Raw genomic sequence first — 21416 nt, forward strand, 5'->3', positions numbered from 1 at the left:
GCCAGTGGCGGGCGGGGAGGAGGGCGCGCCCCGCGCCGCTGTCACGTGACGCGGGCGCCGGAAGTGGCGCGGGCGGCGGCGCAGGCGGCCCTCGGTCGGTGTCGCCGGGCGGCTCCGGGCCGCCCCCGTCCCTCTCCCGCCCCGCCGCCGCCGCCCCCGCCCCCTACATGGGCGCCAGCGGCTCCAAGTCGCGGGGGCTGTGGCCCTTCGCCACCCCAGCGGCGGGCGGCGGCGGCCCCGAGGGCCCCGGCGGGCAGCAGGCCCTGGCCCGGGCGCGGGCCGCGCGCGCCGCCACCCCCTTCGTGTTCACCCGGCGCGGGTGAGGCGCGGGCGGGGCGGGCCCGGGGCGGGGGGCGCTGCTGCTGGGCCGGCCCCAGCAAGGCACGGCGCGGGGGTCAGGGAAGCCGCCGGCAGCGGGTGGTCGCTGCAGCTCCCCAGGGGAGCGGGGAGCGGCCTGCCCCAGCCCCCGGCGCGGCTCGGGGCGCAGGGGGCCGGCAGCGCCGGCAGGCTCTCACCCCAACGCCTCCCCTCTCCTCTCGGCAGCTCCATGTACTACGATGAGGACGGGGATCTTGCTCACGAGTTCTACGAGGAGACAATCGTCACCAAGAACGGGAGGAAGCGCGCCAAGCTGAAGAGGATCCACAAGAACCTGATACCTCAGGTAATGTGCGGAGAAGGGTGGGGGAAGTGAGTGCAAAGCGCCACGCTGACACTTTGAAGTCCGGACTTTACAGCAGCCATCTCCCTCAGGGCATCTTGCTGGAGAGGTGCATACTTTCCTCCCCCCAGTTTCTGCCTCAGAGCCATGACTCCCGTGTGTCCTAGCTCACACCCGTGTCACCTGAGGCTGTGACAGGAAAGGGAGAGCTGGTGGCACCCTCCAGTTCCGTGTATTCTCTTTGGAGAGAAGCAGTGCATGAGCCTCTCAGAACTTATAGGCAGGGCAAGGTAGCTCAGCTGGGTGTTTGTTGTGGGGCACAGAGTGCCAGGCAGCCCTGCATGACCACGGTATTTCCTTACCAAGCACCTTCCACGAGGTGTGGGCTGCTGTGCTGCCTCAGCCAGTGCCATGTCACTGTGGAGGGCCAGGCCCTGTGTTGGGGAGCAGCAGCCAGAGCCTGTCAGCTGCTGACATGAGTGTGCACGTCCCCTCCAGCTGCTCAGCAGTGTTGACAGCTCTGTGCTTTGCTCTTCAGTGGAAAAGTCTCCTCTTTAACTAAGCAAGTGGTGTGAAGATGGGCAGGAACTGGGATGTCAAGTGAGGATCATGTTGCAGGGGCAGGAGAGCCTGCATGTAGGGAATCTTTTGGGGCATAACTGGAGGAAAGGGCAGCTCAAACCAGGGCTGGAGAGAGCCCCCATAGGAGTCTTCTCTAGTTAAGCAGAAAGGCATGGCTGTGGTGAGCACCTGGGGTGAGCTGTCAGTGTGCTCTGAGGAGTGGGCAGCCTCTCAGCAGGATGGGACCCCTCTGAGGGCTGAGCAGGCAGTTATGGACGGAAGGATTTGGTGCTGCTTCCTGGGTTGGCATTCTAGCAGAAGCAGGCTTGGCCTGTGGAACCAATTCCTCATTCATGTGGGTTGAAACTCACCCAGTTGGAAAGCTTAGCTGAGCTGGAGAGAGCAGGTACCAGCACTGAAGGGTCCTTTGCTAGTACAGACTTCACTCTGGTTCTGTGAGCCCTGCTCCCCCCTCTGCCCCAGCCCCCCACTGCCAGCGACTCCTTCTGGTGCTTTAACAGGAGAAGGCTTGGATGGGGCATGGGAATGGTTCCTGTGGAGGGAGCGTGCATTCAGCAGCGTCCTGTCTGCACAGAAAGCCGCTTTTCTTGTGCGCCAGCTGCCCCGGCTGCATTCTGTCAGAGAGCTCTTTTCATTCTTCCAAATCCCGTGAATGAAAGGTGCCGGATGAAAAGCCCAGACAGCCAATATCTGCCAGTCACGCAGCAGCTGCTGCACAGGCAGTGCCTGGCAGAGCAGCTCCCTCCTTTCTCGCCCTGCCATGTGTGGCAGCCAACCGTGCCGCTCTCGGCTCTCCAGGGCTGAGTGCGAAGGGCAAAGTGCTGGTGCTCAGTGTGCTGCTGCTCAGGCGTACCTGGTGTCACAGGCGATTTATGACCCTGGTCCCTCTGGTTCCTCAAGGGCACAGTGTTCTCTGTCACCGGGTGACTGGCAGGGCTGGGGGACGTTGACTGACCCCTTCTGCTCACCACTCTGACTCTTCTTTCAGGGCATAGTGAAACTAGAGCATCCTCGCATTCACGTGGATTTCCCAGTGATTATCTGCGAGGTGTGAGTCCCAGACACCGCTGCCCACGGGCGGGAGGCGCTGCCTCGCCGCCCCAGCCTCGCCGGGCCAGGCTGCATCGTGTTCCCACCAGGAGGACTCCGGGTGTGTGGCAGGACGGTGGCTCTCCCCTCGCCTGGAGGTGAGGCAGGATGGAGCAGGCCCTCGCAGGAGATGGGTGACTCTGTGCAACGACTTGCTTAAAAACATCCTCGCTTGAGTCAGAAGACTAAAATACCTTTTGTAGCCACTAGCCGACGTTTGATGGGTAACTGGAACTTGCAAATAAGCTGCTGTGATTGAGCTGTGAAAGGGAGAGCAAGCCTGCACTTCTCACCAGAGAGAATCCCCTGCTTCTCAGGTATGCGGCCCAGGGAGAGCCAGGGCACAGTAACGCCCTGCCCTGCATCCCAAGGTCCCTGGGGCCCGCAGGTTAGATGGCCAGTGTTGCAGCATGTCCCTTTACACCGGTGTGATGTGACACTCCCCTGCGTGGGTTTGTTGATGGAGGATAAAAAGGGCAGGCTGAGGGGTCTCGAAGCACATCAGGCTGGCTGCTGCTCTCCTCTCGGGAAGGGAATGGAGATCAGATGCCACTCTCTTAGGCCTCGGTCTCTTCCCCCACTGCATTTCCCCCCTTATGCCAGCGCTGGGGAGGTTGGCTTTGCTGCTTCCTGCTGGAGATCTCTGCAGCCCCTGGCCACTGCTGGTGGCAGCGAGGTCTCAGCTGCGCAGCGGACTTGCCTCCCCCATTGTCACACTGGCTCCTGCTGAGCGCCGTCCCTCGCCTGCTGCGGGGCTGGGCTGCCGGGCAGCTTCCTCACCCCGCTGCTGTTTGAACATACCTCCCTGTAGGCTGGGCCTCGACTAAGCCAAGCAGGAAAGGAATCCTCTCTTCCTTCCCTGTGCCCCTGAAACAATCAATCGGCGTACCTGCCCCAGCTTGGAAATCTCCCTGGCGATGTGAACTGGGGTTCCTCCCGCATCCCAGCTGGTGGCAGGAGGAGAAATGTGATGCACTTTAAAGGGAGGCTTTCTGCCCCACCTCGGAAGGTCCTGCTCTTTCCTCCTCTTTTTTCCCACCTGAGAAAGTCAAGATCGTGGCAGCACCGAAGAACCTCTCACCCCTGCGTGTGTCCAGCTGCTGGGGGAAAGGCCTGACCCCAAACGCCCCTTGGCAGCATGAGGAGCCCCTGCCTCCCTGCTCGGCTGTGCCCACACCAGGCAGGCAGAGGAGGACGGCAGCAGGCACAGCTTTAAAGTGGGTCAGAGCCTACTCCCCACAGCAGCCAGCTTGGCTTTCCTCCTCTTTCATTCCAGAACTTATTTACTTTCTAAGCACTTCAGATGTTTGCTACCTCGATTTTTAATTTAAGCTGCTGGCACTTGGCTGCCAGCCCTGTCGCTGTCTACGTTGGATGTATCCATCCCCTCATCCACTGAGAGCCGCCCGGGCGTGGGGCCACATTCCCGGCTTCGGGGAGATAACAGCAACGTGGCTGTTGCTGTCTTCCTGTCACCACCTCTTCCCTTCAAGTCCTTCCACCCGTGGTTCCCATCGACAGGAGCAAGCACACAGGGTGAAATGGATGTGCTGGCTGCCACCAGGCAGGAAAGTGGGAGGGCAGGGCTGGTCTACACTGTGATGCTGGGCGCTTCTTTCGACATCTTTTGCTTGCTTGAAAGAGTCTTGTCTTAAAACAATCCCTCACTGAAGTGTTTCTTATTTGCACCACCTGCTCTTGAGTGTCTCTCTGGCTGGAGCTCCCTGGGAAGGGCATCCCTTGTGCTCCACAGGAGAGCAGGAGCTGCTGTCCCCAGGAAGAGGAGAGAAAACCGTGGCCACACTGTCCGTGCTGCCTTGCCTCATTGCTGTTTGAGGGCACGGGAAGCTGCACTGACCCGGCCCTGGGCATGGGGGAAGGAGGAGGAGAAGTGGGGAGGGGGTTGGCGCTGTTGGCCTGCCCCAGTGGGGAGCCCCTCACCTGGCTACCAGCCAAAAATCTGCTGGCAAGGCATGGCCTGAGCCCCGGGGAGGGAGTAGAGGCTGTGACCAGCTTAGCAAGGATGCTTTTGTCCTTTCTGACAGGCTGCCCATCCTTCCCCAGCGTATTAAACATGCTTCCCCAAAACCCATGCCTTCTTCCCACCCTTCTACCCCCTCAGTGTCACCAGAGTGGCAGCAAACCTCTGCAGGCTGCCAACAAGCTGCATCCTGTCCTGCTTCTTCCCAGGCTGGTCCCCACAGCAGCCAGGCCCCAGGACCCTAGCAGTCCTGCAGCAGCAGGGCCTTGGGAGCACCTGGAGGGATCTTAAAAATGTGAAGGTCACTGTAAATAGTATCTGTGTCCACTGTGGTGTTGGAGCAAGCAAAAAAAAGAAAAAGTTTTCCTTTTGATTCTTTTTTTTTTTTTTTTAACACTTTCTGTGCAACATTGTGCTTTCCCGTGTGGATGTGTAGCTGAATCGTCCTCACTGACACTAGGCTCCTTGCTCCTCTAGCGTGTGGGTAGGACCCGTGGGTTTGGGAAATGTACACTACTTCTGGTCCTTCCTCCCAGTGCATCTGTCCACTTTTGTTAAATTTCAATAAAATTATTTGTAGAGCCCACAAGTCCCAGAGCTGTCTCACTGGGGAAAGCAGCTGTACCTGAGGGGAGGTGGACTTTGCTGCTGGAGTTTCAAGCCCTGGGTTTTTTTGGGAAGGGGGTGTTTGTGCACACGTGGCCGAGCTGATGGTGAAGGACCCCCGAGTCACAGCCATTTCCAGTTTCTCCAGTTGGCACACGGGACTGGCAGGAGTTGGTGGCTTTGTCAGGTTGTGACTCTCTACTTGTTGCTGCCGTGACATCTTTTAAATATATAACTAATGTGATATATATGTAACTTCATGTTCATTGGCGAGGGCTGGAGCTCAGGGCTCTCTCCCCTCCAGTGTGGGGACGGAGGTCCGAGCACCGAGGTTCGCAGGCAGCCCAGCAGCAAGCTGACTCTGCCCGTGGCTCCGCCCGAGTCCCGCCGGGGGGAGGATCCGCCTGTCCGCTCCTTCCTCGCCTGCCCTGCCAAATCAGTGCCTCATTAATCACGGGGGCCTGACGTTCTGGAGCCGGCGTGACCCTGTGCTGGGATGCTGCCTGTCCCTCGAGCATTGCCGCCTGTCCGTGGGGCAAGTGTGATTTCACTTTGTCCTGTCCCTGACAGCCCTGCAAGTGTTTTCCTGCAGCCACCGTCACCTCTCATCATTTCCTCTGCGCAAGCCGGCTCGGAAATGATCTGCTGATGAAAGCTGTCATGAGAGTGAGTGGTGCAGTGTGTCCTGCCAGCCCTCCAGCCTCTGTGCCATTCATCCATAGGGACCCCAGCCCCGGGAGGGATGGATGGATCCTGGTAGCTTTGAGGGGGCCGGGTGGCCGTGCAGGGTGGTACAGCCTGGAGAGGTTACACAAGGCGGTGGCTGTGGCTCTCTGGCTCTGTGACCATCTGTGTGTCTGCCAGGGCCACCACAGTCCTCTCCTGCTGCCCGTGGGGCAGGGCCATGCCCGGAGCCCCCAGCCCAGGGCTAAGGCAGGTGCCAACGTCCCCTCCTGGCTTCATGGCTGCTCCGTTCCCAAGCTGACCTCCTCTCACCCTGCCTGGACCTGTCTGGCACGAGTGGCTGTGACTCACACCGTTATCTTTGTCTGCCATCCATGAGGGATTCCCATCCTCCTGCTGCCTCTCGCCTGCTCAGCTCGCCCTGGCTGCTGGCCGCTGCTGCCATCCTGTATCCCTCTACACTCTGGGAATGACTTGGAATGATCTCATGCTCAGCAGGGCAAGGGGAGGCTGGATCTGCCCAGCTGCCCCTTCCCAAAAGCAAGTCTTCCTTGTGGGAAGCAAGGAGGGAAATCGAGTCAGGTGCTGCTCCCACTGAAGGGACAGCAGTGAGAATCTGCGTCACATTGAGGACTTCCAGCCCTCCCAGCAGTGGAAATCTGTGACCCCTCTGGCCACCCCACTGCCGATGGGGCTCGATACCTTTGCACAAGCAGGATGGAAAATTTTAGCTGCTGGCGAACTAAGTCTGTTTACTGCCCAGAGAGGAAGGGCAGCGCCTGCAGCCCTGGGACTTCTTGGCTCCCCACAATCTCTCCCAAGGGTTTTAGCAGCCAACACCCAGCCAGCATCGGACTTTCCCAACCCCTCTCCCAGCTGGTGCCTGGCATTGCCTGCAGGCCAGGCCAAGCTGTGGGGTGCAGCCCAGATTTGGAGTGGCCGGCGTGGATGCAGTGCCCATCCCTAGCAGGGCTGTCACCCTCTCCATGGGAGCTTCACCACAAAAGCTGACACCCAAGCAGTGCCACTAACTGGAGACAGCTGCAGGTGCCTGCAGCCAGGGCTCGGCACTGGTGGCACCAGGAGCTGACACCGAACAGTGCTGGGCTTGGTGCTCCCGCCTGATCCTCAGGGAGCTGCCGCTGGCTGGGGAGCGCTTCCGTAGATTCAATCCCGCTTCCTTCCCCTGTCAGCCCCGGCACACCCTCGCAGTCTGACGCTTCCTGCACGGGGGCACCCCGATGGCCCTCAGCCCAAGGGGCCAGCCCTGGCCAGAGCAGGCAGGGGACAGGCAGCACATGGGGGCTGCCACATGGCTGGTCCCTGAGCCCTGCCTGTCCTGTCACCTGCCATAGGGCACCCGCTGGAGCCTCAGCAGTGCTCTGGGAAGGAAGGCCCCCAGCCCTGTTACACCCATGGCCCCCCTTGTCCTCTCCAGGCAGGAAACTCACGGGGCCATGGCTGAGTCAGCAGCACCGATTACCCTAGCCCTGCACAGGATGTCCTGTCCGGCACAGCACCGCCCTGAGGTCACCACGGTCCTGGGCACACTGCTGTTGCAGGGACACTGCTCTTCTGGTGTCACCACCACCTTGAGGACACAGCATTCTGGCTTGCCAGCACTCAGGAGTCATTACCAATGTAGGATCACCAACTTTTTAGAGACAACATGATCCTGGTATACCATCCTGGGGTCAACACCATTCCAAAGTCCCCGTTTTGGGGTGATGATGATCCTGGCCACCACCCTGGGGCCACCACTATCTGGGGACAACGTCCTGAGGTCACCACGGCTCTGGAGTGACTACGACCTGGGGATACCACCATTCCCCAGGGGACAGAATCACCCCTGAGACCACCTTCACCCCCTGGGGACAGCCCCGTCCCGCGGTCACCGCGGTCTGGGGACCCCCGGCCCCCTCGGCCGCCTCAGCCCCGCGCTCCCCCCGCCCACCGTGGCGCCCCCTGTCGGCCCCCACAGGACCCCGCCCCGCCCCCTTCCGCCGCGTGGGGGGGGCGGGTCCTCCCGGGCCGTACCAATCGCGGCGGGACAAGGGGATGACTCCCCGGTGCCCCGTGCCCGGTACCGCGGCCCTACGGAGCTGTGTGCGTGCGGCGGGGCTCCGCCGCCAGCCCGAAGCCCGCGGCCCCGCGACGGTCGGTGCCAGCAGCCCGGCGCGGCGCGGGCGGGGCGCGGAGGCGGGGCCGGCGCCCCCGCGGGTGGTGCGTGCCGGAAGGTTTAAAAGCGGCGGCGGGGGGGAGGCGGCGGTGCTAGAGGAGCCCGCGGCGGGGGATGGCCTGAGGCGCGGTGAGAGCCGCGCGGGGAGCGGGAGCGGAGCGAGGCCGTCGGGGGCCGCGCCCCGGCGCTTTGTCTGCCCGGCTCGAACAAAGGCGGCGCCGCGCCGGCACCCGGGGGAGCACGAGCGGGCGAAGCCGCGTGGGACCGGGATTCCCGAGAACCAGCCCCCACCCGGGGCTCTGCCCGCACCCCTCGGGAGGGGACTTGGATCGGGGTCTGCCTTGGGGGGTGCGGGCAGATCGGCCCCTGCCTGCACCCCCTTCTGCCGGCCCCTCCTGCTGACTCTCCTCTCCCGCCGCCCCCAGGTCCCGTCGGGCAGGATGCGCGGGGGCTGCGCGGCGGCGGTGGCGGTGCCCTGGCTGGCCCTGCTGGCCTTCGCCCGGCAGCCCCCCGAGAAGCCGTCGGCCAGCCCCCATCTCACCCGCCGGCCCTTCCTGGTGGCCTGGAATGTGCCCACCCAAGACTGCAAGCCCCGCTTCCAGGTGTCCTTTGACTTCAGCATCTTCGACTTGGATGCCTCCCCCAACGAGGGCTTCGTGGGGCAGAACCTCACCATCTTCTACAAGGAACGCCTGGGGCTCTACCCCTACTACACCCGCCAAGGTGTGGCCGTCAATGGTGGTGTCCCCCAGAACAGCAGCCTGTCGGAGCATCTCGCCCTCCTCCAGGAGAACATCGAGAAGTACATCCGCTCACCCACCAAAGAAGGGCTGGCTGTCATCGACTGGGAGGAGTGGCGGCCTGTCTGGGCTCGCAACTGGAAGCCCAAGGATATCTACCGGGAGGCGTCACAGGAACTGGTGTTACGGCGTCAGCCCACCTGGCCCCCTGAGAGGGTGAACAAGCAGGCAGCATATGAGTTCGAGATGGCTGCCCAGGAGTTCATGGTGCAAACCCTGCGCAAGGCCAAGAGCTTCCGACCCAAACAGCTCTGGGGGTTCTACCTCTTCCCTGACTGCTACAACCACGACTACAGTAAGAACAAGGAGAGCTACACCGGGCAGTGCCCAGATGTGGAGAAGTCTCGCAATGACCAGCTGAAGTGGCTCTGGCAGGAGAGCATGGCGCTCTACCCCTCCATCTACCTCGATGCGCTCCTGGACTCCACTCCCAACAGCCGCAAGTTTGTGCGGGCGCGGGTGATGGAGGCCATACGCATCTCGCAGAAGCACCACGATGACTACTGCCTACCTGTCTTCGTCTACACCCGGCCCACCTACATCCGCAAGCTGAATGTGCTCAGCCAGGTAGGGCTGGGACATCCTCATTCAAAGCCCTGGGCATCTGGGCTTTGGGGTCAGCTGAGGTGGTTCCTCTGCCTGTGTATCACACCTTGCCCCTGTGGAGCAGGGTGGCTCTGGAGGCTGGTGTCTGCACTCGTGGTGTTACTGGCACCCCATGGTTTGTCTGGTTCCATGTGGTGGGAAGCGGCACCGTTTGGTGTTGGGCTGGCAGCTGGTCCCAGGGAGCAGGAGGGGTGCTTCCTTTCCCAGGACCCCCAGCTCAGCCCTCTCTGGTCTGGATGATGGGGTGCCACAAACTGTTTCCTTTATGGATAGGACTGGCATCAATGGTGACTATCACCAGGGAAGTGCCTGGGAAGTACTGCAGGACTCAGGTCCTGGCAGCTGGGACCCGGGGGTGTGTGAGCCCCCAGCCCCTGTGCTGTGCTGGCTTAGCCCCTGAGGAGGAGGGCAGTATTGGGAAGCCTTGTCCCCAAGTTGTCGGGATAGTCCCTTTTCCCTGGAGCAGAGATTGAGTCTTGCCCCCCTGATGCTGCAAAGGACACTTTGGAGCACACTGTGCTGGGGCAGTGGGTGCTGTATGGGGTCTGTGGGCACTAATCAGACCCTGTCCCCACAGCCAGACCTGATCTCCACCATCGGAGAGAGCGCAGCACTGGGTGCAGCTGGGGCCATTTTGTGGGGTGATGCCATTGACACCAAAAACCGGGTAAGTTTGGGGTCAGTGTGGGAGGGAGGTAGATGGGTGGGAGGGATCACCTGCCCCCAGGGGAGGACCAATGGCTGAGCTGTCCTCTCCATCTGAGGTACTTCTCCTTGGGTCACACCCTGGTGCCTCCCTTTCCCTAGGAGTTGTGCCAATTAATGAAAAACTACCTGGAGGGGGACCTGGGCCGCTACGTGGTGAATGTCACGACAGCAGCAGAGCTCTGCAGCACGACACTGTGCCAGGGCCGGGGTCGCTGCCTCCGCCAGGACAGCCATGCTGATGTCTTCCTCCACCTCAACTCTACCAACTTCCAGCTGCGGCGCCGGGATGCTGACCACCCTGAGCGCCCCCTCTTCTGGGCCGAGGGCCAGCTCTCCTCTGCTGACATACTCTTCCTACGGACCCACTTTCACTGCCACTGCTACCAGGGCTGGCAGGGCAGTGGCTGCCAGACGCGTGCTGGCCCCCGCAGTGATGCCCCTGGCCCTTTGGCACCGCTGGGACTTGGGGTGCTGTGGCTGCTTGCAAGCTGCTGGTACCTGCTCCTGGACTGAGCTGCCCTTTTGTGGCAGTGTAGGAGGAACCTGTTTGATATCCCTACCCTGCCTGGGAGGCAGCTAATCATGGAGGGCAGTCCCTCACTGTGGTGGTGTGGGGGCAGAGCTGTGTGGTTGCCCCGTCTCTACCCACCCTGCTGCAGTGCAGGTGCCTTTCATGGGGATGGGGGGAGGAGGGGGACCCCTCTTCTGTTGTAAGGAGAGGGATTGGGGCAAGAGGGACACGGGGGCGGGGAGCGGGTGCTGCGTGGTGCTGATCCCCCGTGTGCTGCCCCACTCTGAAGCGCTTTACCTCGAATAAAGCTGGTCAGACAGAGACGCGGGCTGATTTGGGGCGGGCACGCACGAGTCACTCAACTCGCGGACACAACCGCCGGGCCGGGCGGGGGTAAGAGGCGTGTGTTGGTATGCAGCTCGGGGAAAGCGCTGCGGCGCTGGGAGCTGCCCCCGGAGCCGCTCGGGGAAGCGGCTGGAGAGGCGGGAGCGGCCCCGCGGAGCCGGAGCGGGCCCGTGGGGCCGGAGCCCCGTGGGCAGCCACGGCAGGGCCACCCACGTGGAGCCTGCGTGCGGCCCGGCCCGGCCCGCCCCGGGCCCGCCCCCAGCGGGATTCCCCGCGTGGCCCTGCCCCCAGCCCCGGGCGGTGTCTGGGATGCGGGGCTGGAGCCCCCGGGACCGGGATCGCCGTGTGGGACATCGTGCTGTACGCCACGGCCGCGGGTAGGTTCAGCCCCGCGGCACCGGGGACACCCCTGCGCCTTCGCGCGTCCTGAGCTCCGCTGTCCCGTGCCACGAGTGTCCCCCAGCGGTGCCCTAGCGTGGCTCCTGTCCCCGACACTGCCCTGCTCTGCCTGTGCCCGTGCAGTCTCTCCGGCCAGTGCCCTGTCCTGAGGGCTGCTCCTGCGTGTGGAGCGGCCCCGCGTGGCACAGCCTCCTCCCTGCCCGCCGCTGAGTCCCCATGCTGTGCTCCCTGTGCCTGCTGTCCTGTGCTGTGGCTGTCGCCAGACCGTGCCCTCCTGTGGCCGCGGTGCCCACGCAGGATATCCCGTGTCGTGCCTGGTCCTGCCCGGTGCCGTGAGCTCCCAGCAGTGCCCTCTTGCCGCCAGGGAATGGCCATCGCTCTCCACTTCCCGAGCGGCGCCCGCCCGGCGCAGCCCGCATCCATCACCGTGACCTTCCTCCCCCCGCCCCGTCCGTGTCTGTTTGTCTTTCCAGCCCACTCATCGCCGGCCAGTCATGGGGTGTTGACTCTGCGCATTCCTTCCCAGCCGAGCCCGCAGCCGCCGCTCATTACGCGGAGCTGACGCTGCTTTCCCACTTCCACTGCTGGGCTCCAGCGGCTGATAAATTCGGGGACTTGGAGGAGGTAGCAGAGCTGACCCTGGATGATCGGCACCGCTTGGGAAAGGAGGTGTGGATTAGTGCCGGTCCTGACTCGGGGATAAAAACATCAAGGCCTGCCCTGCTCTCAGCTCTCCCCAGGCAGCTCCAGGACTCATCCTGAGCACAGCAGCACCATGGCATCAGCATGGTCCTGCTGGGTCCTCCTGCTGCTCCTGCCTGCCCTGACCCACGCTGGGGGACCCAGTCCTGTCCTCATCAACCGCCCCTTTGTCACCATCTGGAACATCCCCAGCCAGCGCTGTGCTGAGAAGTACAATGTCACCCTCAGCCTGGACGTCTTTGATGTGCTGGCCAATGACCAGCAGTCCTTCACTGGGCAGGACATCACCCTCTTCTACAGCGACAAGATGGGTCTCTTCCCCTATTACACATCCGAGGGGGTGCCAGTGAATGGGGGGCTCCCCCAAAATGCCAGCCTGGAGACTCACATCCACCAGGCCACCCAGGACATCAAGATGACCCTGCCCAGCCCTGACTATGGTGGGCTGGCTGTCATCGACTGGGAGAAGTGGCGCCCACTGTGGATTCGCAACTGGGACTCCATGGAGATCTACCAGCAGAAGTCAGAGGAGCTGGTGCAGCAGCAGCACCCGCAGTGGCCCCCCAAGGAGGTGGAGGAGATGGCCAAGCAGCAATTTGAGAAGAGTGCCCGTGATTTCATGAACAAGACCCTGTGGCTGGGCGAGAGCCTCCGTCCCGGTGCCTACTGGGGCTTCTATGGTTTCCCTGACTGCTACAACAATGAATTCGACAGACTGCCCTACAATGCGACGTGCCCGGATGTGGAGCAGCAGAGGAACAGGAATCTGTCCTGGCTCTGGAGGAGCAGCCGGGCGCTCTACCCCAGCATCTACCTGCCCGTCCGCCTCAATGGCACCGGCATGGTGCTCCCCTACGTGCGGCACCGCGTGGCCGAGGCTTTTGCTGTCCAGCGTGGGATCCTTGACGGTGGCATCCCTGTCCTGCCCTACTCTCAGATCGCCTTTGAGCACACTCTGGACTTCCTTTCCCAGGTGATGGGGTTTGGGAATAGTGGGCACCTCTTGGGCTGATGGGTTGGCACCAGGGACTCCTTATCTCTGCTGGATCTTTAATCCAGCCCTCTGCTGGGGCTGCGTGGGGGCTTTGGGCACTGCTGACTTCTCCTCTCCCTGTGGGTGCAGGAGGACCTGGTGAACACCATCGGGGAGAGTGCGGCTCAGGGTGCTGCTGGGATCATTCTCTGGGGCAGCCTGGATTACAGCACCTCCAAGGTGAGTGCAGACAATGGTATGGGGTCCCTGTCAGCAGGGACTCCCAGTTCCTCAGCTGTGTGGGGCTGTGCCACCGAATGCCATTGCAGGAGATTTGCCTGAGGCTGAAGGACTACGTGGAGGGCCCCCTGGGCCACTACATCGTCAATGTGACAGCCAGTGCTGACCTGTGCAGCCAGACCCTGTGCTCTGGCCAGGGCCGCTGCGTGCGCCAGGATGGCCAGCAGGGCTACCTCCACCTGGACCCCTCCCGCTTCACCATCGACCTGCACGCTGGCAAGCCCTGGCTGCTGGCTCAGAGCCTGGAGCCTGGTGAGGACATTTCCAGACTGGCCAGGGAGTTCACCTGCCAGTGCTATGACAAGTGGCAGGGACCCCGCTGTGACACCCGGGGCTTTGCCAAGTGACCCACTGGGGTCAGTCCTCCCACCCTGGGGACGCTGGGGCAGACAGGGTGACACTACCTCAGCACCCTTGCCATGGGGTTGAGAACCTGACTGTAGGGCTCTTAATAAAACCAGAAAGCATCAGCAAACGCCTCCTTGTCTTCTGCTGCAGCACTTTTGGGGTGGGTGGGTCCTCCTGCAACACCTCTACTGCTGTGTGATGCTGCCAAGGGCTGTCCTTTGGGCTGGGGGCTTGGGATGTAATGCCTCAGAGAAACCACGAGGAAAAAAAGAAAATTTATGGGAAAAGACATAGGAAGAGGGGATAGTGGGGGAAGAGGATGAGACAGGGAAGAATGATGGAGAATGGCCAAAGAGTGGAGGCAAAGGGGGTGAAAAGATGTGACTGTGTGGCTGTAGTTGAGGGAGTGTCCAACCCCTCACTGTGCAGAGGAGTGGGCTGACACCAATGCCCCCATGCTGATTTTCCTCTGGATAACCATACGCAAAATAGTTAAGTTCACAAATTATATGCAAAAGCACTGATTCCTGTAACCCAGGCCACAGACTTAACTGCACTTATTTCAAAGCAGCTGGAAGAAGGCATGAAACCCTGGCACAGCTGAGATAAAGATGCTGGCATCTTTATCTGGATGTTCATCTTGGGGTAGGGGAATCCCATGCTCAATTCTCTGATTTTAGGCTCTGATTCAGGTAATCTCTCCTTGTTGGGACTGCACTGCATGGCACAGTGTGTGTACTGGGGACTTACAAAGCTGCACTCTTAATTTTTAAACTGGTTGGTGTAAACCATTGCAGAGTTACTACATTTCTCTTGTTCACTTATTATTATATTGAGGAGGATCTGAGAATACACCACTGGAAACATAATTAGACCTTTGGATTTCCCAGTCACAGCTTTCAGAAACATGCACTCTGTTATTACCTAGCTCTTTGGCAAGCTGGGGGCCCCTGAAAAAATTAGTCATAATTGGATTTTGGCTCAGAATTAATAGTTTTATCTAATTCTTATAGAGATAGCTTGGTAAATATTGTATGTAAATGTTGGAAACAATATTATTTTATTATTTTTTGTATGGGAAATGTGATTTGCCTTAAATGAACACTCAAACACGCTCCTCCCAAGCTACAGGGAATCTGATGTTTGCCCTGTATTAAATGCTGATATTGAAAGCAAAGTTCACCTTGCTATTCACACAAAGAAAATTACCATTAATTTCAAGTCCTCCTTATGCCTGAAAGGGATCAGATCTGTGTGCTTGTAACTTCAGCTAAGTTAATATGCTTCAAGTGTTCAGCTAGTGGTGCCTAACTGGAGGCTGGTCTGAGGTTCTCCTGGACAGCATTATCTCAATCCATTAACCAAACTAAGCACTGAGGTGGGCATCAGGATAGAGACATTTCCTCAGGAGCTGCAGAGGCTCTGGCACTGTCAGAAGCCACAGAAACCCTGTCTCCAGGTGTGCGTCTTTTCTTAAAGAAAACTGAGGCTGGGAAGTGACAGACTTCCTTTATTTCTTGAAACAGCTCATTTTCTCATTATTGAAATAATGCAAACTTAGACATGAAGGCAGTTTGCCACTTTCAAATAATAGCTTTGAATGTGTAAGAGGATTTGCTTCATTCATCCTTATTGTAGCTATTCTTCTGTCCTTGCCCCTCACTGCATCTAAAGACACCCAGGACACGGGATTTCATGTAATTTAGCTTGTCTTGCTCCAGACTCTGCGGAACAGAGACTAAAAAGACATCGCATGTGGTGCCAGCAGACACTGTGGAAGCACTGAACATCTGCTGGGTGTTTTTTGCAGGTCTGAAAGCCTGTACGTGTGTGGAGCTGTGCGAAGCCAGCGCTGCTGCAGGCGGCCCACGCTCGGCAGGAGTGTGCTGGAGAGGAGCCAGCAGCAATCCAGGCACGGCGCTTGGTGTGGGTCACATTTCTGCCCTCGGGGGGGATGTGCTCATGGTGTTGTCACAGCAGCTCCTGTTTTGCATGCTCAGGATGACTGATGAACCTGCTGTGTGCAGAGCTCGCTTGTCCACTGCACTACAGGGTTCACACTAAATCCATTCCGAGGCTTTTTCCACGTGCTGCTCCAAGAAATGAGGGAAGACCGTCACTTAGAACTGTCCTTACATTGCTTGGGTTTTAATTTCAATGACTCATTATTTTTTGTCTATGTTGCTTAAGCCTCATATCTCCACAAATAATCCTAAGTATTTACCATGGTTAGCTTTCCCAAACAGAGAGAATTGAACTGCTGAGTGCTCTGAAGATAGAATGATTATTTTACAATCTAGGATGAAGATACTTGTAGGGAGGAGCCTTTAATTGCTTTGATATAACCAGGACATAAGTAGTTCAGCTGAAGGGTAAGGTCTAGATTAAGTCTTGCATAAAACAGATAGAAGGAAGCCCTTCCAAGCAATTCACAGGAAATTAGTGGCCTGTTATCTACCTAACAAGAAAAGTTCTCATTTGCCTTGTCATCCTGACTAAAAACTGAGAATCTGTATAGAGAGGTATTTCCCACTGATATTTCCAATGATATTGTTGGAAATCAGTTTAGTCAGACACTAGGACATTGTTTTCAGTTTTGTCTTGCATTAACAGCCCACCCTATGGTTAGATGACCAAGGGGGTGATGGTATTTTGAGACCCGCAGAATTTGTTTGAGGACCCCATTAGCTATAATTTGCTGTTGCATTTCCCTTCATCCAAAGGTCTGGACTGAAGCCATAAAATCAAAATCAGATTGCTTCTGCAGCTCTCGCAGCTCTGTGCTGAGCTTCTCCTGACATACAAGTACAAACCTCTCTTGGAAGAAATAAATCCTTCCCAAAAGCAGATCATGGCAACTGTGTGGCTTGAAATTAAAGAGATGGCATGGGAGTCCTTAAAATGTCTTTTATTTCATTCGCATTGCAGTGGAGGCCAGTGGCACCCCGGGCTGGTCACTCAGAGCTCAGGTTGCTCGTGGGTGTGCAAACACTTGGCAACTCAAAGGGAAAGAGAAGGGCTGGGTGCTCTGCCAGCCCGGGGCAGGTTTTGGTCGCTCTGTTTAGCTGCAGTTGCAGAAAGCCCCCCTAACTCACAAACACACACTGCTCTGCTGTGCCCTAAGCTCCCAGGTGAGCAGCTCACCCAGCAGGAGCAGCTGAGAGGGCTCAGAGGTACCTCAGAGAAACATGAGACCAGGAGGAGGAGGAGGAGGCAGCAGCACAGAAAGTGCTTCCAATGACACTTGAGCCCGTGAGCAGCTTGAGGTGCTACCCAGAGCAGCAGAGGTTTCATTGGCTTTGAACAAAGCACCCCCCCATTTACCAGTAGCACTGAGGGTGTGCACAAGGCTTCACTGCTTTCCCATTAATGCTTTTAACTACAACTTGCCACTTCTTTTCCAGGTGCAATGTCAAAGTTCACTTCTGCTTATTGTTTCAAAAGTGAAACATCAGCCCCTACAGAAATAATTTCCAGAGCTTGAATGCAAGACTTTGTATCCCAATCCCCCTTCAGTGTCCCTCAGAGCAGCACTGACTTGAACACAAAATTTTCAAGCTACCAGTTACCTAAAATGAAAGTGGCTCTTTCTTACAATGTCTTTGTAGCTCTGTTTTATGTTTGAAAATCACTCACTCCAAACCTTTTCCCTTCCTTAGGCATTTCTAGAAAAGATGTGGAAAGATTTATAAAAAAACCCCCATATTTAAGAAAGATCTAAAGAGGTCTTCAGGGGCCACAGACTCTGCTACTGCCCTGGACCTGACATCCCTTTGTTTCCGAGAACTAGCAGGAATATCAGCCTTCATTCCTCTGATTCATCAGGCTGCAATTTCAGAAGTTACTTGGAAAAAAAGCAAGCCCCGAAGCACCGTTTGTGGGCTCTCAGTAAGTGTTCAAACATTCAGCACAAACAGCAGACCTTGCTTTATGTTATACAAACAAAAAACGCCTCTGTGCTTGGGAACTTTTCCTGCTTTGTTCCATAACTTTTTTAATCTGCCAGTTCTGGGGCTGGGCAGCAGAGCAGGATTTTCACCACAAGAATGTGGGTGCAGCAGCAGCTCTTTTGTTGTGAGTGCTCCAGGCCAGCCTCAGGCAGGGTTGGTGTGTGGGGTGCAAGGCCTTCCACATTTTCTGCTTGAGAAAAGTGCAGTTTGTGTTTTTCAGTGCTGGTGGGACTGTCAGAGGCAGAACACTTGTCCTATTTGCAGCATCTCCTCTGCTCTGATTTGGCAGCGACTTCGCTCCTAGTTATTTTCCACCCTGGGGCTTTAGAACAGGCAAATCAGTGTCCTGTGCTGGCATTAGTAAATCAGCAGGAGTGTTATCAACAGCCCAAGGAGGGTCAGAGTGAGGCCTTGGGAGTGCTTTGAGTGAGGCTGCTGGCTTGCACTGTACAAAACACCTGGTAAACTCATTTTCCTCCAGTAATATGTTAAAACATATACTGCTCCAAAACTCTGCTCTAATCTGCTGGTACAGACTTCAAGCAAACACCAAATAATATAGCAGAACATTTTGTGGCAACTGTCCTGCATTTGACTGTAACTTCTCAGGAGGAAAAATTTGATTTGACAGGTTACTGGTCCTATTCCCTAATTAAGACAAACAGTTGTAATCCTCTGTGTTGTTGGGCAGAGTTCAAGGTTAGCTTCAGCAAAAACAAACCATGTTAGAATTGAAGCAGGGAAACAAAACCCAACCAACCCCAAAATTTGGAGGCAGAACCTGCCCACAGTGCAAAGCATATATTCTTTATTATCTTATTTGTTTAAATACACACCAACTGATACCTGCACAGGGCAGATACCAGCTGAGATAACACGGAGCTCAATATTTAAGGCTTGGCTTTTCTCACCATAGCAACAAATCTGTAAGGAGAGTAGAGGACATGGATAGCTGGCAGCATCCAGCACAGCAGGGGCAGTGGTGCTGCCAGCCTGACTCTGTCTCAGCAGCACGGTGCCCGATGCAGAACCGTGGGTGTCTGAGCACGAGCACCCAGCGTGCCCTGGGGACCGTGTGTTGTGCAAACCATCAGCAGAATAAACACACAGGTAGGTGTTTGCTTCCTGCTCTTCAAGGCAGTTGGGAAAGAGGGTGCTCTGTGTTTATTGTTATTTTCCTGTTATAAAATAGTGGAAGCGGTGACCCTTGAATGTGGGTCTGCTCTCCCTGACTACATAAACCAGCTCTTGGGGACAAGTGACTCTTCATAGTCACTGGCCTAGAACAGAAGAGCCCTCCAAAGGTACCCTCTTCTCTCTGCACCTCTGCCACTCTACCAAAATTAGCTGGATGAAACAGATTCTCTGTCATAAATCCACGCTGCATTTATTCACATGGACAAACACCTATGTTGCTTTTTATTTTGTGGATTAACACTTGTTCATTCACTCACAGAATCTGATTAATCAGTAATTACATTCAAATTGAATGAAATAACTTGAAAATCTGTCATCAGTGTCTGAAACCAGGTGAGCCCAAGAAAAAATTGCCACCAAAATCTACTTGGAGCTAATCTTCAGGATGTTGGTCAGAAGGGTCATGAAACCTTTTCCACTTCAGTTGTGACTAGAAGGCATAGCAGGAATGCTAATTTTCTGCTAGTTAAAAAAAAAGGGAAAAAAAGAAAAAAAAAGGGTGCCTTATCTTTGTTTTCTAAGCAAGAAAAAATTATTTCTACCTACGCAGGTTTATCACAAAATACCCACCAATGACCAAGAGTAGGGGATTCATCTTTAAAATGCCTTGATCTGGGTTCTTGGTAGAAAAATTTATGTCAGAATTATTTTAACAAGTTGGTTAATTAATGAGGAATCCCCAAGTTAGAAGAGACACACACCAGAGCATTCATTTCCATTATGGTCCAAGCTTGTAATTTATTTCTTCTATCACCCAGACACTGGTGGAAAGAAATGCAACACCAATGCAAGCAATTTGCCAAAAAATGCACTTAATATAATATTTATATAATCTTCTTAGATGCTGCCTGTTGTGAAGGGGAGCTGTGATTAAACATACATTTTTTCTTAGTCAAGGGTTATGGAAAATCTCAGTTGTCTGAGATCAAGAAGCAACACTTGACTACAGCTGCGCCCACAAAAACTGAGCAGCATAAAAATAGCACAGCAGGCACTCCAGCAATGCACACAACAAGATTTCCCTCTTCCAAAGAGCCTGAGAAAGGCCAGGCAAGCTCTTAGGGTCTGACCACACTGGAGATGATAATTCCCACTCCAAAAGATAAGGCTTCCCAAACATCTCAAGTCTCCAGTCTTGGGGTACCTTAACATGCTCCTATGCTTTAGGAGGATACACCTGATTTTTTAAAGACCTTATAGTCTAGACAAAAGGAACAGCTCAGAGAAAGGAAAAAAAAAAGGTACAGCATGAACAGTGACTACAAGGGGACTACATGAATAATTATATTAACTTTTGTTTACTGGCTCACCTATTGCTTTCTGCCTTTTATTCTTCTCCTGAACACTTACAATTTGAGTAAAGATTGCAAATCTATCTTTAGGAAAGAATTGTGCTATCTGGCTGAACTGAATGCAGTGAAATCCAGCATGTGGCCAATTTCCAAGGAATTTAACAAAGCACCCAACAGCTTAAACCTCCCAGCAAAGCTGAGGAACAAAAATCCAATTGATTTACTCGTCTTTAAATGATTGTCATCCAGAGGTAAAAATAATTGGCTCGCACAGGAGCAGGAGGAATGTGACCTGTGAAAAACAATGGGATTGGTGTCCCCAGGCAGTCCAGGCCTGCCCCAGCCACGTTGCTCTGATAAACCCCATCAGATGCTTTCCCTTGCCAAGCAGCTGAAGGAAAAATGTATTTTTGTGGCCTTTTCTTCAGTTCCTTGAAACCACAGAGCCCCATGAAGGGAAAAATATTTTCCAAGGCCTGAAAGTGCAGCAATTTTTCCAATTTAACTATTTTTGAGGAAGGCACAGGACTAAGTCAAACATTTTCCAAATGGATGACCCTGCCTGCTCAGTTTAGCCAAGCACAAGCTAGGATCAAACATCCTAGGCACAAACTGTGAGTATTTACCTTGAACAGTCTTCTCTCCTGCTGAGTTCTCCTAAATGCAAATAAGTTATCAGGTTTATTTATTTCCCTCATGAATGAGTTCCTAGTTCCACTTGCCAAAGTAACTTCACCTTTCCAATTTGGACAAAATCTCAGCAACCTCACTGATGGTTGGCTACACAGACCTTGAGCAAAACCCAAGATTTCTAGCAAGTTTTGCTGTTAATACTAGCATTGATTTATCAGTGATTTAATGTGTTTTGCTTTTAGGAACACTGAAGTCCTCTGCACAGTTAGGGTCCTGCAGTACAGCTTTTGTGGGGGGCCACACAAGGCCAAGGTGTGCCTTGAAAAAAACGCTGTGGAGGAGGATAAACATGGTTAAGCAGGAGAAAAAAAAAACAAAACTAAAGGAAAAGCCTGTTTGATGCCCCGTGAGGCTCTGCCCACCAGCCTGTGCAGGGTTACAGGCTGCCTTCACCACTGGTACTCAGGACCTTTTGTTCTGCCAAAAGGAGTGGAAGTGTCTGGCTGACACTGAGCCACATCTCACCAGCCAGTGGGACAGGGGGTTAACTCTGAACATTTTAATCAACATCAAGCAGTAAGGAATCCTTGTAGATGGGTGGTTTTGTTGGATTTTCTTTGTTTTTAAGGCCAAGGACAGGAGGGTGAGCTGCTGCAGTGCCCAGCCCCCTGAGTTCCTTTTCTGTGCCTCACTACCTGCTGCTTCACACCAGCTGCAAAAAACCCTCTTTTTTTTTTTTTTTTTTTTTTTTTTTTTTTTTTTTTTTTTAATATGAAACACGGGGATAAGGTTTCACTAAGCCCAGAAACTGTGACTAAAAGATGTTTCAAGGGGAGAGCAGCTGAAACCAAGGTCCTCTCTCCTATCCCA

The 21416-nt window shown here is 55.6% G+C and overlaps 3 protein-coding genes across 5 annotated transcripts; all 3 read left to right on the forward strand.

The window, feature by feature from the left end:
* Nucleotides 1-58: 58 nt before the first annotated feature.
* On the forward strand, nt 59-4902 carry TUSC2 (tumor suppressor 2, mitochondrial calcium regulator). The gene is made up of 3 exons (XM_063411491.1): nt 59-319; nt 544-664; nt 2232-4902. The coding sequence occupies exons 1-3, from the start codon at nt 168-170 to the stop codon at nt 2295-2297; spliced, it is 339 nt and encodes a 112-aa protein (XP_063267561.1). The 5' UTR covers nt 59-167; the 3' UTR covers nt 2298-4902.
* A 2744-nt stretch (nt 4903-7646) lies between these two features.
* LOC134558007 (hyaluronidase-2-like) lies at nt 7647-10575 on the forward strand. 3 transcript variants are annotated; one of them, XM_063411428.1, is made up of 4 exons: nt 7647-7826; nt 8208-9149; nt 9766-9855; nt 9996-10575. In XM_063411428.1, exons 1-4 carry the CDS (start codon nt 7662-7664, stop codon nt 10407-10409), a joined length of 1611 nt encoding a protein of 536 aa, XP_063267498.1. In that variant the 5' UTR covers nt 7647-7661; the 3' UTR covers nt 10410-10575. The 3 variants fall into 3 exon arrangements, with proteins under 3 accessions (XP_063267498.1, XP_063267499.1, XP_063267500.1); XM_063411429.1 differs by having other exon boundaries at nt 7647-7760; nt 9996-10574; XM_063411430.1 differs by having other exon boundaries at nt 7802-7911; nt 9996-10572.
* A 1347-nt stretch (nt 10576-11922) lies between these two features.
* On the forward strand, nt 11923-13614 carry LOC134558008 (hyaluronidase-1-like). The gene is made up of 3 exons (XM_063411431.1): nt 11923-12826; nt 12977-13066; nt 13156-13614. Exons 1-3 carry the CDS (start codon nt 11927-11929, stop codon nt 13471-13473), a joined length of 1308 nt encoding a protein of 435 aa, XP_063267501.1. The 5' UTR covers nt 11923-11926; the 3' UTR covers nt 13474-13614.
* Nucleotides 13615-21416: the final 7802 nt, after the last annotated feature.

This window comes from Prinia subflava, chromosome 14 (assembly GCF_021018805.1).
Source record: "Prinia subflava isolate CZ2003 ecotype Zambia chromosome 14, Cam_Psub_1.2, whole genome shotgun sequence".
Taxonomy (NCBI): Eukaryota; Metazoa; Chordata; class Aves; order Passeriformes; family Cisticolidae; genus Prinia; species Prinia subflava.

What these genes read in the sequence shown, in the direction of transcription:
- TUSC2 (XM_063411491.1), top strand. Translation starts at nt 168, where the DNA reads ATGGGCGCCAGCGGCTCCAAGTCGCGGGGGCTGTGGCCCTTCGCCACC. An exon ending in TTCGTGTTCACCCGGCGCGG is followed by an intron (nt 320 to 543) that starts GTGAGGCGCGGG and finishes TCCTCTCGGCAG; the next exon opens with CTCCATGTACTACGATGAGG. An exon ending in ACAAGAACCTGATACCTCAG is followed by an intron (nt 665 to 2,231) that starts GTAATGTGCGGA and finishes CTCTTCTTTCAG; the next exon opens with GGCATAGTGAAACTAGAGCA.
- LOC134558007 (XM_063411428.1), top strand. Translation starts at nt 7,662, where the DNA reads ATGACTCCCCGGTGCCCCGTGCCCGGTACCGCGGCCCTACGGAGCTGT. An exon ending in GGCCGGCGCCCCCGCGGGTG is followed by an intron (nt 7,827 to 8,207) that starts GTGCGTGCCGGA and finishes CGCCGCCCCCAG; the next exon opens with GTCCCGTCGGGCAGGATGCG. An exon ending in CCATTGACACCAAAAACCGG is followed by an intron (nt 9,856 to 9,995) that starts GTAAGTTTGGGG and finishes CCCTTTCCCTAG; the next exon opens with GAGTTGTGCCAATTAATGAA.
- LOC134558008 (XM_063411431.1), top strand. Translation starts at nt 11,927, where the DNA reads ATGGCATCAGCATGGTCCTGCTGGGTCCTCCTGCTGCTCCTGCCTGCC. An exon ending in CTCTGGACTTCCTTTCCCAG is followed by an intron (nt 12,827 to 12,976) that starts GTGATGGGGTTT and finishes CTGTGGGTGCAG; the next exon opens with GAGGACCTGGTGAACACCAT. An exon ending in TGGATTACAGCACCTCCAAG is followed by an intron (nt 13,067 to 13,155) that starts GTGAGTGCAGAC and finishes ATGCCATTGCAG; the next exon opens with GAGATTTGCCTGAGGCTGAA.